At 41.5% G+C, this 20,282-nt stretch overlaps 1 protein-coding gene across 9 annotated transcripts; it reads right to left on the reverse strand.

Annotated features, from left to right (window-relative positions):
• Window positions 1–1,532: 1,532 nt before the first annotated feature.
• LOC112260565 (BTB/POZ domain-containing protein KCTD1) lies at window positions 1,533–19,693 on the reverse strand. Of its 9 annotated transcripts, XM_024435783.2 has the most exons (7): window positions 14,028–14,386; window positions 13,772–13,847; window positions 12,981–13,130; window positions 8,151–8,329; window positions 6,869–7,013; window positions 5,990–6,295; window positions 1,533–2,984 (listed from the first exon to the last, which is right to left on the reverse strand). In XM_024435783.2, the coding sequence occupies exons 3-7, from the start codon at window positions 13,008–13,010 to the stop codon at window positions 2,820–2,822; spliced, it is 825 nt and encodes a 274-aa protein (XP_024291551.1). In that variant the 5' UTR covers window positions 13,011–13,130; window positions 13,772–13,847; window positions 14,028–14,386; the 3' UTR covers window positions 1,533–2,819. The 9 variants fall into 9 exon arrangements, with proteins under 9 accessions (XP_024291551.1, XP_024291553.1, XP_024291556.1 ...); XM_024435785.2 differs by lacking the exons at window positions 13,772–13,847; window positions 14,028–14,386 and adding an exon at window positions 19,632–19,648; XM_024435788.2 differs by lacking the exon at window positions 12,981–13,130 and having other exon boundaries at window positions 14,028–14,388.
• Window positions 19,694–20,282: the final 589 nt, after the last annotated feature.

Here is a 20,282-nt window from a genome sequence, read left to right on the forward strand (position 1 = left end):
TACTGTACTGTTAGATGCTTACTGCTCTGCTGGAGCTAGACACGAACATTTTGTGGCACCTGCTTTAACATCTGCTAATCTGTGTATGCAACGAATAAACTTTCAATTGATTTGAAAGCATTGGAGAATGGAGGTGAAATTTACCTGATACCTACTAACATTCTCATAACCACTCACTTAAAGGAAAGGTTCACTCATTTTGAATGTTATATTGTTTTTGTGCATCTGAGTGATGTTCTATCGATTCCCTGGATCATTTCATGTTTCACTTGTATCTGAGTTATTGGCGTTCAAGCAGGCAGCGATCCGTCCGGAATGAGGTAGCAGCGTGATAAAGTCGCCTTCACTACACTGGAAGTTAATAGGAATACGACTTTTAGATCGCGAAAACGTCTAACATACATGTCAGATTTCAATACTGGCCGATGTCATAACTCGGCAGGATGTTCTCTCAAATGAGCCATTGATCATATTTTTGCAATGTTCCTTCCTCGAGAAATGTATAATTTAACGGAGGGTCTTGCACATTTTCCACCTCAGTAGTCCAGGGTGCATTGCATGGCGTCGTTGCCAGAGATATTATAGAAAGGATATAGGAATCCAATGAATGAAGGGACTTAAAGACGCACCACCCAGCAGACTGTCAACCAATCGTGTTCACGTGGTCATGCCGCGTCACGCGGTTGCTAAACTTATCGTCACGCAATCCCTTCTCTAAATAAGTGTACGTCGAGAAAAGTGGCTATTTTAATCGAAAGTATACGTCGTCACGATTTTAAAGCTATACAATTTTACGATTCTAAAGCTATACAATATTACAGATAGCAAGTTAATCTCACATGTCGGAAAAGATTTGTGATGTTGAACTTATTGACGAAATGTGTGCTCATTTTGGGTATTTTAGCTAGCGCCCAATAGACTCCCGTTCACTCCTGGAAGGAGAGCCCTCCTTGTCCTAGAATCGTCCAGAATGCACCATTGACGTAGCATGGGCAGCGTTTCCCCATCTTCTCAAAAGTATATCTGCCATTGCAAATGTCAGACTCCAGTCTGTTAATCACGTCGATCTGCAGGTTGAACATGGTGAGATTGTAGACACATAAATTGTTTGTTTAGGCAATTTTACAGCTAACTAGCTACTTTACATGCTGATATGGTCTTTGGTATTATTGTGTTAAGCTACGTTTGCTAGCTACCTCGCTAGCCAGCCTTTCGAGCCCATTGACAGAGCATTGCATTGTGGATTATTTAGTTGACTTGAGTTGCAACAGAATTCTAAAATGATTTTCCATGTAGCTACCAACCTTAAAACACAAATTAAACACGTTAAGGAAAAATGTTCTCAGTGTTATTAAACACTATATTAAAGGGATATCCTTTCAGGGTGTGTGAAATTGATGAAATGCAAAGCAACAATCGATTTTTGTGGGCCTGCTTGTGTTGAACATACAAGAACCAACACCTGTTCCATGATATCATGTACAATGAAACTCTGTTTGCACCATAACAACACACAATGGATCAGCCACCAGTACAACTTCAGTTGAAGATTTATTTCACATTTTAGTACTACATTCCTCTTTACTCAAATCTAGGGAGCGTAGGTAGATCACGTTAGAAATAGTTAATGATAATCAAACTTCACATCATCAATGTCCTAAGAATAAATCTTAGATTTGGTTCTTCTACTATTAGCCTGATCTGTTCAGTCATTTATGAGGCAACATTATGCCGGTTAAAAAGGTGTCCATTTCAATGTATAAAAACAAAACATACAATGGCAAATATCATTTACAGTAGGTCACTCAATAGGAACTTGAGGCTCCTCTGAATTAGTCACCTCTGTTCTCTAGGTTTTAGTACCCAAAAGAGAGGCAATGCAGGGACATTTATAATAATTTACTTAATTTTCATTTAGTGAGTATAGAATGGTCTATGACATAAAATATTGATAATACTAATGTGAACTATATTTCATATTATAAAATCCAATAAGGTAACTTTGATTAAAGTAAAAACACTTCATTTGTATTATTACGATACTTAACATCCTGTGTGAATAAGAGTGTGGATAATGTTTCATTCAGTTCTGTTAAAAATAATGGTGTTTATGCTAACCAAGATCTTCTCACAACACCATGATGTATAGCACTGTTTGTCTGCCGCTAGCAACACAGTGAACGTTCTTATAGTATGGGAGAACAATTCGACTTGGTAAATATGCCAATGGGTAAATAAAAACTGCAAATAACTAGTGAATGGCCGTGCACTACATGTGCAATCAAACCATTTACATGTTGTATGGTCTTAATCATGGAAATCATATCTAACCTAATGTAGGTTCAAAGTTTTAAAACAAACTTTATTTGGGGACCCTGGGAAAGTATTAATCCTTTTTTATATATTTTGATGGGGGCGGGGCATGAACAATCACAAATATCCTTGAGATATCAACTTATCAAAATGTTCTGTATCTTCTTATGGCAAAAAAAAAAAAAAAAAACTCCTGTCACGCCTTGGTCACTCTTTCGCTGTGGTTCTTCAAGTAAAAAAAAAAGTTTAATGACAAACAAAACAATAAAGCGGCATTCACGTGCTAGTCGGAGCTAGGAAACTCAGACATTTCCGACATGCAAAGTGGTTGTAATTATACACGTGCCACGTTAAACCAGTTAGCAAGTAGTACATTTCAGAGTTTCCTAGTACAAATTAGCACATGAGCGCAGCATTATACCCAGAATCCACAGAGCTCTGCTGCGTCCCGTCTAGTGCTTGGCTGCCACCGAAAAAAAGTCTAGCGCCCCAGGTGTCTGGGAGGTCTAGTCCAGCTGCTCCTGTTTTATACGGTTTGAGTTAGGCCCTCCTCGCTGGCCTGCCCTCCTCAGTTCCCTCCTCAGGACGTACTCGCTGAACTGGGATGAGTCCACGCCCCCACCGCAGGAGCCGGCGATCTCAAAGCCACGCTGCTGCAGACGCTCCAAGACCTGGTGGACACAAGGAGAGAAGGGGTGTTGAGGTAACATGATAGCTAACACGGTTTAGATATTACACACAGAGAAACATTTAGCTGTCCTGAAGAGAAATGAGAAAAAAGTGTTTTCCCGTCACACAGAGAACCAATGCTCTGAATATCATGTTAGAGCAGGTAGTATTAAGTAGTTATAAAAAACAAACTCATTGACAACATGTGCCCAAGTCTAGCACAAGAGAAAGGGAGTGGCATTAGAGATGGTAGAACCGAGAGGAACAGATAATATAGAAAATGAATGACAAGATAAATGAAGGGATATACATTACCATTCAAAAGTTTGGGGTCACTTAGAAATTTCCTTGTTTTTGAAAGGAAAGTATATTTTTTGGGGGTCCATTAAAATAACAAATTGATAGAAATACAGTAGAGACATTTAATGTTGTAAATGACTATTGTAGCTGGACACAGATTTTTTAAATGGAATATCTAAACTCAGCAAAAAAATAAAAAACGCCCCCTTTTCAGGACCCTGTCGGTCTTTAAAAGATAATTCATAAAAATCCAAATACCTTCACAGATCTTCATTGTAAAGTGTTTAAACACTTTCCCATGCTTGTTCAATAAAGCATAAACAATTAATGAACATGCACCTGTGGAACAGTCGTTAAGACACTTACAGACGGTAGGCAATTAAGGTCACAGTTACGAAAACTTAGAACACTGAAGAGGCCTTTCAACTGACTGAAAAACACCAAAAGAAAGATGCCCAGGGTCCCTTCCCATCTGTGTGAATGTGCCTGAGGCATGCTGCAAGGAGGCATGAGGACTGCAGATGTGGCCAGGGCAATAAATTGTAATGTCCATACTGTGAGACGCCTAAGACAGCGCTACAGGGAGACAGGACAGACAGCTGATCGTCCTCGCAGTGGCAGACCATGTGTAACACCACAGGATCGGTACATCCGAACATCACACCTGCGGGACAGGTACAGAATGGAAACAACTGCCCGACTTACACCAGGAACGCACAATCCTTCCATCAGTGCTCAGACTGTCCGCAATAGGCTGAGAGAGGCTGGACTGAGGGCTTGTAGGCCTGTTGTCAGGCAGGTCCTCACCAGACAGACATCACCGGCAATGTTGTCACCTATGGCACAAACCCACCATCAGCTGGACCAGACAGGACTGGCAAAAAGTGCTCTTTACTGATGAGTCACGGTTTTGTCTCACCAGAGGTGACGGTCGGATTCGCATTCATCATTGAAGGAATGAGCATGACACCGAGGCCTGTACTCTGGAGCAAGATCGGTTTGGAGGTGGAGGGTCCATCATGTTCTGGGGTGGTGTGTCACAGCATCAGACTGCCTGCAATGACGACAAGCTCAATCTCAACGCTATGCGTTACAGGGAAGACATCCTCCTCCCTCATGTGGCACCCTTCCTGCAGGCTCATCCTGACATGACCCTCCAGCATGACAATGTCACCAGCCATACTGCTCGTTCTGTGCACAATTTCCTGCAAGACAGTAATGTCAGTGTTCTGCCATGGCCAGCGAAGAGCCCGGATCTCAATCCCATTGAGCACGTCTGGGACCTGTTGAATCAGAGGGTGAGGGCTAGGCCATTCCCCCAGAAATGTCCAGGAACTTGCAGGTGCCTTGGTGGAAGAGTGGGGTAGCATCTCACAGCAAGAACTGGCAAATCTGGTGCAGTCCATGAGGAGGAGATGCAGTGCAGTACTTAATGCAGCTGGTGGCCACACCATACTGAATGTTACTTTTGATTTTGACTCCCCCTTTGTTCTGGGACACATTATTACATTTCTGTTCATCACATGTCTGTGGAACTTGTTCAGTTTATGTCTCAGTTGTTGATTATGATGGACATACAAATATTTACATATTTACATATGTTAAGTTTGCTGAAAATAAACGCAGTTGCCAGTGAGAGGATGGTTTTTTTTGTTGCCGAGTTTACATAGGCGTACAGAGGCTCATTATCAGCAACCATCACTCTTGTGTTCCAATGGCATGTTTTGTTAGCTAATCCAAGTTTATCATTTTAAAAAGGCTAATTGATCATTAGAAAACCCATCTGCAATTATGTTAGCACAGCTGAAAACTGTTGTTCTGATTAAAGAAGCAGTAAAACCTGCCTTCTTTAGACTAGTTGAGTATCTGGAGCATCAGCATTTGTGGGTTCGATTACAGGCTCAAAACAGCCAGAAACAAAGACCTTTCTTCTGAAACTCATCAGTCTATTCTTCTTCTGAGAAAGGAAGGCTATTCCATGTGAGAAAGTGCCAAGAAACTGAAGATCTGTGCGGGTGTGCATCTGCTCGTGCGCGCGTGCGTAGATTTGTCCCTGATCCTGCAGGCTTGCAGACGTGTCCGGAGGGCAGCAGGATCACATTCCATCAAAGAGGCCCCAGGGAGCAGTAGGGCTTTTCTTTCTCTCGGTACCACTTGGTTCAGTGTGGGCTGCTCAGCACGCCCTTCTCTCCCTCTGCCCCAGGCCAGAGCCCCGCCAGAACTACAAAGGTCCCCCCCACACACACCCTGCCTCCATTAGGCCCAGATACAGCACCCACCGCCAGCGTGCTTTAATAACCAAACAGAATTATGGGCCCTGCCTCAGGACAACCTGCCAGGGAGCTGAATGGAGCTCTCTCTCCCCTCTCTCTCCGTCTATCCCTCTCTGTCTTGGTCCCTCTCTCCACGGCATCCACTTGAGTGGTTTGTGTATGAGAGAGAGAGAAAAGCTTCCTGCAATATACAGTAAGGATGAGGAAACGTTGTCCTACATATTTAATGTCTCTGTGCTTTCATTTATTGATGCATCTCTGACTGAGACAATGGTTTCATCATAACTGATGAACATTTGTATCTAGCCTACTACACAACATCCATATTGGGTGAACATGAAGTCTCCTTATCAAATCAAAAGTTTATTTGTCACATGCGCCGAATACAACAGGTAGTGGCCATGCCACGCTTGTCTGGTGTCTTCGGCCCTCACCTGGACGGAGTTGAGGTGGCAGTATCCATTGAGCGGGAAGCGGATTACATGTGTGGAGTCGTGGTTCCAGCCTGCGTTGACAGAGTTGCACATGACGTCACCAATCTCTGGGAACACGTCCTCGATGAGGGCTTTGTCTCCACTCAGCGTGATCCTCTCTCCCAGGTCGGGTGCCACGCGTACCACCAGGCACTCGCAAGGGCGTGACACCCGGGCCAGGTCACGGTCCTGGCGCCATCGCTCCAGCTCGGCCAGCATGGGCTGCAGCTGGAAGTACCGGGCCTCCTCGTACAGCAGGCTGTAGTCCTGCAGGGGGCAGGCAGCACAGAGGAGATGGGTCAGTGAGGGTAGGACAATTCAAGCTGAGGCAAAGGATGTCTCAATATTCTATTATGGCTTTCAATTTGGCCTTGGTCTGAACTTGGGATAGTCTTTAGTATTTGCTTATTTTAGCTGTTATCCCCCTGATTGAGTCACTGTGTGGACAGTCCATCAGATAATGTGATTTGTTTTCTCTGGGGGCAAGTTTGTAATTTAGGGCTAAATGACACAAAAAGCTAGCAAACAGAATACAAATGTGTCACAGTGAGGATGAGTGATTCTTCTGGACCCTCAGTACAGAACATACTACTGCAAAACTAAGGTCTCTAACACCTGATGTTTTAAGATGACTTTATCTAGAAACACAGGTATACATTTATTTGTATTTTTAAATACTTTCAGAACTTGTAACTCCACACAGTATGTAAACTGTCAGCACCAATCCTAGGGAAAACAAGTACTGAGGGTTGCCCATGACTAAGGTGTCCACTTTGTTCCCTTGAACGTTTGGGACCTGGTGATGGCTTGCTGATTGATTGCAGTGGAAGGGACACTCACTTTGAAGTCATCTGGGATGAGGAGCTTCGAGATCCTGAGGAAGTTGAGGATGTAGCGGAACATGTGTCCATCCCTGTCTATGAAGTAGTGCTGCTTCAGACTGTCCAACACTATGGGCTCTGTGCCATCGAAGAGACGTCCGATTCTAGAGGGAGAGAAAGAAAAGCCAGAGACATTTGGTTTTCCGTCAATATAGCATTTGTTATAGGGCCAAACAAACTACGGCTACTGTTGAGTTGAACTATACATTTTGAATTGACAGTACACCAGGTGTGGTTTTGAGCACAGAGAAATATCACCTAATATGGCTACAGGACAGTGACTCATGTGCAGATTCTATGACTCACTGGATGTGGGTGAGCTCAGGAGTGTTTGATTTCTTTCACACCTTTGTTGAGTGATGCACACATTACTCTGCTCCATGCAGAGAAAGAGTGGGAGAGATATAGGGAGGGGAGGGAGAAAAACAGTGAGAGCGCACACGGAAGAAACAGACAGAAAGAGAGGAAGAGGGACAGACAGAGAATGAGGGAAATAGAATGGGAAAAATAAATATAGAAATGAAGCGGCATGGATGAGATGAGAGCTATGCTGTGGTCTGATGGAGGGGTCAGGGCCAGCTGGTAGAGAGGTGCCCGAGGCAGGATGGCGCCCTGGGGGCCCGGCCTGAGGCTGCAGTGGCCCTCCTGCCTCCAGATGGCCCCGTGCCCTTTGGCCCTTTACTACTGCTGCTGGGACATCTGTCAGAATAACTGAGATGCTTTTGTCTGCAGTTTGGACTTTTGAGCCCTGCAAATGTTTACTGCTCAAAATAACTCTGGGGCGGTCTTGAAAAAAGGTGGCCATTTTGTATTTGGTATTGCGTGGGAATATTGTGATGATGCATAGTAATCAGGGTATTGTAGAATAGCCTTAATAATCATATGAGTTTGAATGTGAAAAAGTGTCATATCAAACCCTGTGTTCAAATCCAATCTTTCCCACCTCATTCATCCATTTGAGTGCTGAATCATTGTGATTGGGTAAACTGACTTCTGAGCTGTCAAATGATGACATTATGCAGTCAGAGAGCTAATCCAGATAAACACAGCTGACATAATGGGCTAGGCTCATCATCTCACTTTCAACCTCTGAATTATCCCAAACCCCCTCTAGAGCAACATACAAAGGTCATATATGAAAACACTTGCGTTTTGTACCTATAGGTACCAAAACAAAGACATGCGTTTAGTAATTTGCAATTGAGAAACTGCATTAATAGGGAGTGGTCACATGCGCTTACCTGGACTCTGGGTACTTGGTTAACGTGGCCAGACTGCTGGTGTACATGTGTCCGCCCACGTCAATGTGCACAGGGGCATTGGACTTGGTGAGCTGGGCAGCCGTCGGGATGCCCTGGTTACTCAAGGGGGATGCTGGTGATCTGGTGATCATGGGCCTGGACATGCTGGAACGGTTATCCTAGCACAAATGAATGATTATCAACAAATGACTATCAATATGGTGGACAGCACAGACTGAAAAGTCAAGCCATGAAAATTCTGTTTATTATATGGATGTAAATATGTATGTTCCATTGGTAAATGTGCACCAGTTAAAAACATTGCAGGACTCTGATTGGCCAGACAATACTCTCATCTTTCTGAAAAAATGGTTAAATAGTTGGCTGAGGTCCAACTCTTCAGTTCTGTCAGGACTGAGAGAATAGAGGTATCTGAGTTACACTAGCATAGTATTTCCTGACCTTGACTTGATTGTTACCAACCACACCCCCCCATATCTGTCGGGCATAATCATCTCCCCAAAGCCAAATTCATTTGGAACAGCAATTTCACACACACACTAAAAGAGCAATAGTCAGTCTAGATTTGAATAATGTAATAAGATTTAGAAGAAACGTTCCCTGCTAACCTAAAAACACAATTAGCTGGCAATATCTCTAATGGCACATATCAAATTGAGTTTCTCAACCACAAGTTCAAGACCCTCCTCTGAGCCAATAAGAAAAGAAAACAAGTCCCTCTACACAATATAAGAAACAATGTCATTGGATGGAGAAATGTAATGTTATATATTTTTTTATTAAGTAGTAATTACACATTTTTTTCTAAATAGAAAAAAAAATCTGGTTTAAATGTAAAATTATATTTGCTCTGCTGAATCGATTTTATCAATGTGGGAAATGTATACACAAGACAATTTGGCATTGATGATATTCACATCAAATAAATATCCAACAACTTCCACTATTGGTGGGTAGGCACTAGGAAGTAGACATCAAATAAAGCCCCTACAATGAAGTGCAACCATGCCACGTCGCAGGTAACTTGACCCTAGTTTGCTGAAACGAATTGGACTAAATCTCCGTTAGCCTACCTGCGCTGACAAAACTGTGGCTGGTGAGGAAGACACAGAATGATCATTCTGCTTCAGTGATGCTGCAGGTAAGGGGTCACCTCTTGAGTACATGAACGGAGCGTCCCCGCATTCCGCCGTTCGCATTGATATTCGTTTCAGGGACGCGTGTACTACGGACTCATCCAAAGAACTGATTGGACGCGGGCGCTTTCTCGTTTTCTGATGCGTTAAATCCATGATATCCGTTGCGTCCATTATCAAACCTGGCGCACGAAAAACAGTCTTCAAGTTGGAAATGCTGTCTGTTTCCACCTGCAGACTCCGGAGATGCGTTAATGGGTGTCAGCAGTACACACAAGAGCGATGCTGTGGCAGTCACTGCCGCTTTTGCAATGGTGTATGGATAAGTCAAAGCCCCGGACAACATTAGCATTCTAGTGCCTCGGGGTTTCTTAAGGTTGTCGCTGTTTTAAAAGCAGGTATTGTCGCATTTACTGCATGTCTGCTAAAAGGTGTAGCATATCCTATAAATCGAACTCCAGATTCAACATTAGACCTCCCCAAAACCACGACGCATACCTGGATCTGCGCTGTCGCCTTTGCCCTTTCTATTCCTCACCCTCCATTTCCTCCAGTCATCATTTGTTCCAGCTGCCTCTCAAGCACCAACAAAGGCTGAACATTACTTTTCCATCTAACCTGAAATCAGAAACTAAACCTTCTCCAGAAGTCTGGCAACAAGTCCTTGATGAAAATACAAAGCTCACAGTAACACTAACAGTGCAGAATATTCAGTGACTAACCAAATGACAACACAGCAGATACCAGTTTGTTTTTGTTCAATACAGATATATATATTTATAAATAGGCACATACACTAGCCCCCAGGGTGTTTTGGCGACCCTGGATGACCGCTTGACCTTTCCACAGACCCTTTTAGTCTGTAGCACACAATCTAAAAGACCTGTTTACTCACATAGTATTCTCCTAGAACAATGGGTCATATTCAGGAGGGCTGTTAAGATTGTGGTAGAGATTAAGAGCAAATTAAAACAGTGACCCTCCCACCCATTTTACATGAACTAGCAGGATCCCGATGTGTCACTGTTGTGGATACATTTCTACTTTGTTTCACAATGGCGTGTCTGTGATGGGCTTTTCTTTAGTCACATCTCATTAATACTTATGTGCAGGTGCCCTTCTTGCAAGTAGTCAGGTACCTACCATTCTCACACAGCCCAGAAAACAGCTCCCCGTATAAAGCATTATGGTTTTGGTATATACCAGAAAAATGCAGACTTCAAAGTCACTTCTAGACCTAATCTAAATGGCCAATCAGAGAGACACAGGCAATGACAATTTCACTTTCAAAAAGAGGTATAAAACATGCCCAAAGATTAACAGATCATATGATACCTTTGAATTCACAACATCAGACCTCTTATTATAGTGTACATCAAACAGAATCTCAAAAACCAACATTGCATGTTAGATTCAGGTTGGAAGTATTGGTGTTTACTACTACACTCTCCTGGGTTAGTTTCCCCAAAACGTTCAGGAAATCCAATTCACTCATTTTAAATAAGTTAAAATGGAATAAATTAATTAAAAACAACCGCAACTGGCATTAAAACATCCACGTTTTTACTTCTCAGTTTTGGCAGTGTGGGTGTCACACCTAGATACCCAATTAGCAATTAAGCCTGCCTTTGAGTGCAGGCCTCCACTGTGGTGTGTGATCCTGCCCTGATTTGCATGCAGTTCATTTGTGCACGAGCTGATAAGCGCAGGCAGCCAGCCGCCATGCATAGTTTTAAAATTCAACTCCAGAATCCCTCTCGCAGAAGGCAGAGGGGCCCGCAGGGTGAACAAAGGAAGAAATCACACGGCCACTCTTCAAAAGGGGGACCTGTGTAAGGCAGCCAGCAAAGTGCGTGGGATCACACTCAGAATGCAGGTAATTTGTTCCCCGACTAATTTGTGGGAGATGGTGTGTGTGGAGAAAGTAAGTCTTGTAAACCAGCTCACTGGAATTGGCTTTCCTCAAAGCCTTGTCATCATGAACGTGGATGGAGTGGAGAATCTGCTAAGAATCATGAAAGTGTGTGCGTGAACACGCCATGGAGCGAGGGAGATGGGATGAAGTGGTTGTGCTACAAGTACTCCGTTCTAACTCAAATTAAAACCATGTCCTGTGGATTATTTTTCAGGTTAACTACTCCTACCTTCAAACAGTCAGAGCACCCTTCAACCCATACAGTACAAATCTAAAACTCATGTCTACTGTGGCATGGACCACCAGTACGATTATGCATAGCTATAACCCAGAATACTGAGGTGGTAAGATCACCAGTAGAACCTGACAAGCAACACAATGCAAAGCACCGCAATAACACGGATCCCATGATGGCACAATGCTGTGTGTGGCCTGACACACTACACTCATTCCCTTCATCCCTTTCAGAACTGCTGCAGTCAGTCAGTCTTCCCACCTGTTGCCATTTTGAATAATCTAGGCCGACCACATAGCTACGTGTATACAAAACACATGCTCTACCCTTTGTCAGTGGTTCAATGTTCCCTTGCTACACAAGTTCCTACATTTATACTACAAGAACACGCTAAACAAATTTAGAATTGCTGTCGCAAGTGACTTCCTTGTTTACACACCCCATGTTCAAACAAATCTGTAGTTGGCACAATGGAGCAACGCTTTTGTTGTCGGACTGCACTCCGTTTTGGTGTTCAGATTTCAACAAACACTTTACATGGTGTGTGAGGAAGAAACATTGTTAACGATGTAATAAGGCTAAATGCACAAGAAGGAATACCGTAGGATCTTTTACCTCCCATCAAGTCCTAAAAATGTTAATGTAATAATCCAATAAGGGGTGTAGCATCAGCCCTTTAAGAAGCCCTTCATTTCCCATAGTGCAACTGTACCTTGTAATTTGAAACAATTTATGCACTTGGTGTAAATGGCCTGATTGGAAATGCCAAGTCACAGGTAGTCACTAGTCAAGTGTTTACAGGATGGCAGTTGTGGCCACTTTTTTGCCTATGGACATTTTTTTTAATTTTTTTTTTTTTTTTTTAAAAGGTGCCCATTGTACATTTGGAGCTCCTCTCGGGTGTGATGAGAAGTGAAGCACATTACTCAAGTAGTAACTGAATGGAAATGTATTTCATTTACTATAAGAGGAAAAATGCTGCTAACATGACTTACTGATATAGTTCTAATTGGGGATCCAAATCATGTCTGTTTACTTCTAAATTCTGTAAATAAGTGGACACTATAAAATGCAATGTGAGACATGGTGCCCTTTTAAGCACAGATGCCAATGTTGCTCGTCATAACAGCGCCCTCCAGTGAACGCTCCTACAGCCACGCATTTTACTCAAAAGTAAAGAATAGGAACTGTTCCAACATCTGCGCGCGTTTTACTTTATGGCATTAAAAGGTTGAGAATATTATTTTGTTACGTAATCACATGCATTGCACCAGTGTGTCTTGGTTAGAATTAGATAATTACATAGCGAGTGTCATAAAGGAGCACATAAACATCGGTGTAAACTTGTAGGATAGCCGTACAAATCTGTTACCAGCAGCCTGTATAGTTGGATTTAGATTGGCAAATGGCAAGTAGAGGTTCAAAGTTGCATTAGTGTATTCATTGTGTCCATATATGATACTAGCAGGCTAATTTATTACAAAACCATGTAAAATATGAATTTGTACACTGATAATACTAACCATATATATCATGTTTTGTCTCCATAACATCACAGCTACAAAGATGCAAACATAGATCCAGACTTCCGCCCGGGAGTTTAATTATTTGCAGTGGCGCGTCTGTACCGTGGAATTCCCTGCGCACGGGTATAGGTCAGCCCCGCAAGAGATCTATATGGGAAGCAAAAGGAAAATACTGTAGCCTACATTTTGTCTTGGCTTACATAGATAGGGTTCTCGTTACAAAATCATGGTGAATACAATGAGATTATTCACAGAATCTGCATTGACGTGTGTTGAATAGGTACGTCCTGTCTTACAAAATAAGAAATCCCCTCCGGCAAAATTACTCCACAATGGCGTCTTTCATTAGCCAGATCTGGGGCACTCAGGAAATGAAACTGGTTTAGGACAAACGAATATAGGAAAAGCCTGTATCGAAATGCTGAACTCGGTTCGTAATAAGAGTGTGACAAGAAGTCCGACGGGGAAAACGGAGACGATAATGTGTTTGGGGCTGAAGTAGGCGAATGCGCCAGGAGCGAATTCACACGGGCGGATAGCTACGGTGTTTGCTCAACGAAGGTCCTACAATTCGGTGAAAATACAAATAAGCATTTGAAGCCAGTCGTCGGCACTTTAACAAACATACAGTTGTAAAACACCGAACAATATCCAGGAAGTGGTTAAATATTTTCTTGTTAGAACTATGGTGCTCATCGCCTGGCACATGCGTAAAAGCGACTGCGCCTTGAATGTCCCAGTCAAACCAGCCTCGGATATATTAGCAAACCAAATAATTCTCTGCTTACCTGAAACATGGATGGGCATAAAGTATCTTTTTGAGAACCCTTTCCCTCCGATTTGGCCTGCGAGCTGCTTCCCTTCCTACACCGGTGAGAAATGCAATAGCTTGGCTAAGGTAGACAGAACAAAATACAGAGAGTACTTGCTCCAGGGCTCCGAAACCCCTCAAGGCAAAGATCAGGATACAATTAGCTCATGTCTCTACCCCAGTCTAAACCAATCTCCACAATAAAACTCCGAGCTAAAGAGCAGATCACTTACAGCACTGCGTCGGCCTTTCTGGAAATTGCATTTTATATTTCTTCATAAAATCGTGTAAAGATATCTTGCTATTTTTTCGGCATACAACATCCTCGCCCATTGCCCTCCTCTCGCACAGAAAAGCAGATTTTAATCGTTATGATTAGTTTTGATGTAACATTCCCGCGGGCGATTTCTGCAAATGGATGAAGTGTTTCTTTGCCAGGGAGGAAAAGCAGCAGCAGATGATAATTATATAGATTGTTGGTTGAGTCTTTTTTCTTTCTTTTTTTCTTCCAAACGTGTCGTCTAAGATATGGAGCTCAAACATAAATGGACACAGCATGTACATCACACAACTAGTTGATTACAATCAACTTTTTTAAATCGATGGATTCTAATGGAAAATCGACACTTCCTTTTATTATTATTTCTTTGGCCAACCTCCCAAATGACGTAGTTATATAAATAAGCACTTGCAGCCTGCTTTTCCCCAATCAAGTCTGAATCAACGCCTGGGGCTGATGCACGAGCTCATTTCAAACGTTCAACCATGCATAATTTCAGGACGATTGAGGCTCTTAAGCTTTTAGTATCAAACTGCGGGATATTGACAGCAAAGGGTATTGTGCCATCTGAGTGAAGTTCTTGCTTTCATTGATTTATATATATAATGCAGAACATGACATTTTTACATTACCTGGATGCACAATCATTTTAATTATATCCTTTTACATGGCTTTTCCCTATAACAGAGGCACATGCCAGATATAACTTATTCATTCTACATTTTAGTATGAGAGAACTATGTTCAACAGTGAACCCCATCTACTGCATAGACATTAACACCAGTGTTGACCCCCCTTTACAAATAAGCACAATAATAAAATAAAAATGATTCCATCTTCTCTCTCTCGCCCCCTGCTGTTAAAAGCACTAGTTGCTCTGAATGGGGAATACAAGGATCTCACGCTTATGCAAATATATTCACCATCGTAGGTTTCAGAATAATATGCGGTTCATTTCTCCATAACCGCAGCAGACATTTCTAATGATGTTGATGTTCATCTGCTGTGTCTGTCCTTCCTGGACTAAGCTATTCAAAACTCTAATGAGAAGAAAGGATGAATACAGTTGTGTAGCTAGTGCTTGACACATCATGGCTGAAAGTCATAAGAATAGTATTGCTTGAAGATAGATATATTTCTGTTAAAGCAGGTGCCTTTTAAGTAAACGTTTTCCATGTACTCAAACATGCTAGATGTGAGGGTCATACCATTGGGTTGTTCCACCTCAAAAGCACAAAAAATAGGATTTGACACCCACCATCTCAGATTGTTCTGAAATCGTTTCTGTAGTTATTAACAAATACGACTAGCATTCCTGAAACATTGTTTTAAAAAATATATAATTTGATCTCTGAGAATTAAACTAATTGATTGCACCCAAATTGGCCATTTTAATTTATAGGATTCAGATAATATTCAATAAATATAGTACCCAGCATCCGAAATGCATTAACATAATGTAGTGTGAAAGTACCAGGTTTTGACCAGTAGATGCCGCTGTTCCTGCTATTCTACTTATTAATCAAATGGCCACCCAGACTATTAATCAAATTTTACACAGCTGCAATTCGCTGTTTATTATCTATGCATAGTCACTTTACCGCTACCGACATGTACAAATTACCTCGACTAACCTGTACCCCCTGTATATAGCCTCGGTATTGTTATGTATTTTATTGTGTTACTTTTTAAATTTATTTTTACTTGAGTTTATTTAGTAAATCTTTTCTTAACTCTATTTCTTGAAATTCATTGTTGGTTAAGGGCTTGTAAGTAAGCATTTCACATTAAGGTCTACACCTGTTGTATTCAGCGCATGCGACAAATACAATTTGATTTGATTTATACAGCCACACACTTTTTTTTAATCAATTTTGCTGGTCTATTGTGTTTATTAAATATATCACAACATTTATTTTGCAACTTCGGGTAGAAAACCAATAGATTTGGCTCATTATGAAAATAAATTGTGGTGGTATAGCAGAAACAGCTGCATCTAGTGGTCAAAACCTGGTACTTTCACAGCACTTTATGGTAAATAAAGCGACTTCAATTACTCATTTCTCTGAACAGGAAATACATTATATAGTATGGAGAAGCAATTCTCCAAGCCGCAGTATCCTACTTGTCAAACTTAGAGAACTGATACTGTATGCTGGTTGTTGGGGTTGGATTGGCGTGGGGTGTCTGTGAGTGGCTTTTGACAATTTCGGGGGGATTCCTCAGGTCTGACTCATTGGTAGGAAGAAGGTTGGTCCAAATCAGATGTTGGGTACTATTAAGGTAATATTATCTGAATCATATAAATTAAAATTGCCAATTTGGGTGCAATCAATTAACTTAATTTCTTAAAGATCTAATTATATTTCAACAAAATGTTTCTGGAATGCCAATCTTACCTGTTTCTAACTACTGAAACGATTTCAGAACAATATGAGATGGTGTGTGTCATGGCTTTCTGAAATGACATGGAAAACAAAGAATTTAGGAAACAAGAGAACCACATTATCCAGGATCGCTCATAGTAGGACCACTCATAGCCATTCCCTCAGGCTGTACCAAGGGTAAATTACCGACTGTAGCAAGTTGGCCACTGACCAACTCTGAGGGTCGAATTCTCAGACACCCCACAAACCATAACTGCAACAAACAAAAAAAATTGTAGATCAAACAAGTCACTTCTTCCCATTGCATTCTACAGAGATCATCACCAGAGATTGCTTTTGAGGAAGGGCCAGGGCCTGCTATCCTTAGACCATCCAGAGCACAGTGGCCTTTTTAACTTTCCACTGTTTGACCAATGTATCCCATGGGAAAAAATAAACACAGGATTAAAGTGTTACGATGGAGTTATTTGCCCCAGAGGTTGCCGGCTGGCACACAAACACCAAGCCTTGCATTTGCTATTTTCCCCGTCCTCCTGCATTTAAAAAAAAAAAATCTTTGCCATCAGGCTGACAAACTGTAGCAAACTGAGAGCACCCCAGGCCTCAAAATCGTATATGTTCCCCATTTTCCACACAAATGGAGCCAAGTCATAATGGGGCCCTCACGATTCAGTATTCAAGATATGCATTAGATGTTGTAGAAATGAAAACCAGCTAGCCAGTGGGGATTTTTGAATATGCTTGCTTGGTGTTCGGGGGCCAAAGACAAGTCCATTGTTCTAATACTGTGGTTGTGGGGTGTGTTTAACTTGGAAAGGAACCTAGCTGCTGCAGCAGCAACAGCAGGAGAGCTCTGTCAGAGCTATATTTTGGTGGGCAAATTAGTGAAATGGCTTGCAGATGTGATTCGCCCCAAACAGACCCAGCCAGGCGACAGTGCCTGATGACATCATGCCTGTGGTTATTATACATGCATACACTGTATGGAGGCTTGAGTTACTTTCCAACTCTCTGGAAAACAGGATTAAACTGAGACACAGTTATACAAAGCCATGGTTTCGTTATGTCTGTATATTAATTGTATCTCACAATTAATATATATTTATCAGTTGTTCCCTGTTTGAGACAGATGGCTCTCTTTTTATTATTCTGGTTCTTCGCAAGATTTATTTATCCTTTGTTTACTATAAGTGAAGTACTCGTAGCTTCTGGATGTGTCATCAGTGAGAAGTTAATTTGTGCTTCTTCTTGCATCTTCAGTTCAGACTAGTGTGTACTGAGTAGTGATGGCTTGATATCCATTTCCCTCAGTCAAAATGTCCATGGCTCTATCATTCTATGACTTATGATTAGGGCCAGTCTCTCTGTTAGATGCCAGCTCTCCCCATAGTTCTAATGAACTCAATCACACAGTGGCTATAGTTATCCTCATTCAGAACATACTGAGAGATCTTGCTGTTATGTTGCCTCGGACCACGTTAATGACTCTTGCTGTGCACACCACACCCCTGTAATGGCCCGTGGTTATGTAAGGGAGTGGGCTGGAAAGGGAGAGGGTTGAGATTGTTCTAGAATCTGACTCAATCTGTCCTACGGCCATGTATAGTTTAGGGCTGCCTGCAGTTTATCATCACATAGTATTTTTGGCACTGGGATATATAACTTTTGAAGGAAGGCTTTGTAGCAGCTAGCTTGTTTTGGTAAAGCGAACTGTGCAGTTGGCTTATGTTGGGATTGTTACCATCGATGGTAATACCTATAATGAAGAACAAATGAAATATCTGTATGAAAATGTTCTCTTTTGTTTAGCCCTCATTATGGTTTCGATTAGATGTTGACCGATTATGATTTTTCAACGCAAATACCGATACAGATTATTGGAGGACCAAAAAAAGCCATAAACGATTAATCGGCCGATTTGTTTTATTTATTTGTAATAATGACAATTACAACATTACTGAATTAACACTTATTTTAACTTAATATAATACATCAATAAAATCAATTTAGCCTGAAATAAATAATGAAACATGTTCAATTTGGTTTAAATAATGCAAAAACAAAGTGTTGGAGAAGAAAGTAAAAGTGCAATATGTGCAATGTAAGAAAGCTAATGTTTAAGTTCCTTAATCAGAACATGAGAACATATGAAAGCTGGTCGTTCCTTTTAACATGAGTCTTCAATATTCCCAGGTAAGAAGTTTTAGATTATAGGAATTATATTACTATTTCCCTCTATACCATTTGTATTTCATTAACCTTTGACTACTGGATGTTCTTATAGGCACTTTAGTATTGCCAGTGTAACAGTATAGCTTCCGTCCCTCTCCTTGCCCCTACCTGGGCTCGAACCAGGAACACATCGACAACAGCCACCCTCGAAGCAGCGTTACCCATGCAGAGCAAGGTGAATAACTACTCCAAGTCGCACCCCGCTAACTAGCTAGCCATTTCACATGGTTACACCAGCCTAATCTCGGGAGTTGATGGGCTTGAAGTCATAAACAGCGCAATGCTTGAAGCACAGCAAAGAGCTGCTGGCAAAATGCACGAAAGTGCTGTTTGAATGAATGCTTACGAGCCTGCTGATGCCTACCATCACTCAATCAGACTGCTCTATCAAATCATAGACTTAATTATAACATAATAACACACAGAAATACGAGCCTAAGGTCATTAATATGGTCGAAAATAAGACATTTATTCTTTCAGTGAAATACGGAACCGTTCCATATTTTATCTAATGGTTGGCATCCATAAGTCTAAATATTCCTGTTACACTGCACAACCTTCAATGTTATTTCATAATTACGTAAAATTCTGGCAAATTAGGCAGCCCAAACTGTTGCATACACCCTGACTCTGCATGCAATGAACACAATTTCACCTGGTTAATATTGCCTGCTAACCTGGATTTCTTTTAGCTAAATATGCAGGTTTAAAAATATATACTTCTGTGTATTGATTTTAACAAAGGCATTGCTATTTATGGTTAGGTACACATTGGAGCAAGGACAGTCCCTTTTTGCGAATACGCACCGCATCTATTATATGCAACGCAGGACACGCTAGATAAACTAGTAATATCATCAACCATGTGTAGTTAACTATTGATTATGATTGATTGATTGTTTTTTAAAAGATAAGTTTAATGCTAGCTAGCAACTTACCTTGGCTTACTGCATTCGCGTAATAGGCAGGCTCCTCGTGGAGTGCAATGAGAGGCAGGTGTTTAGAGCGTTGGACTCATTAACTGTAAGGTTGCAAGATTGAATCCCAGAGCTGACAAGGTAAAAATCTGTTGTTCTGCCCCTGAACAAGGCAGTTAACCCACCGTTCCTAGGCCGTCATTGAAAATAAGAATGTGTTCTTAACTGACTTGCCTAGTTAAATACAGATTAAATAAAGGTGTAAAAAAAATAAAATAAAAAAAAAATCGTCAAGTCGGTGTCCAAAAATACAGATTTGAAAACTTGAAATCGGCCCTAATTAATTGGCCACACTTCTAGTTTCGATAGTGGAATATACAAGATATATCATAGTAAAAGAATACACATAGCAGCATACCACCATTCAATGGGGTAGCCCTCAGATAGATGCTAGGCATGGTGCTCACTGCTCAGACAGACTGAACAACTTCGTGAAGATAGAACCCCTCCTATCTTCACGAATACTCTTATCTTATCACAACTTCATCCATACATCCGTTCCTTCCCATCCCAAAACCAACCATACACCCACCCCACCCACAGTGGACAGAAGACGTAATGACACTGCAATAAGAGGAAGAGAGGAGAGACGAGGAGAAGGGAGGCTGGTTG

This window comes from Oncorhynchus tshawytscha, linkage group LG10 (assembly GCF_018296145.1).
Source record: "Oncorhynchus tshawytscha isolate Ot180627B linkage group LG10, Otsh_v2.0, whole genome shotgun sequence".
Lineage (NCBI taxonomy): Eukaryota > Metazoa > Chordata > Actinopteri > Salmoniformes > Salmonidae > Oncorhynchus > Oncorhynchus tshawytscha.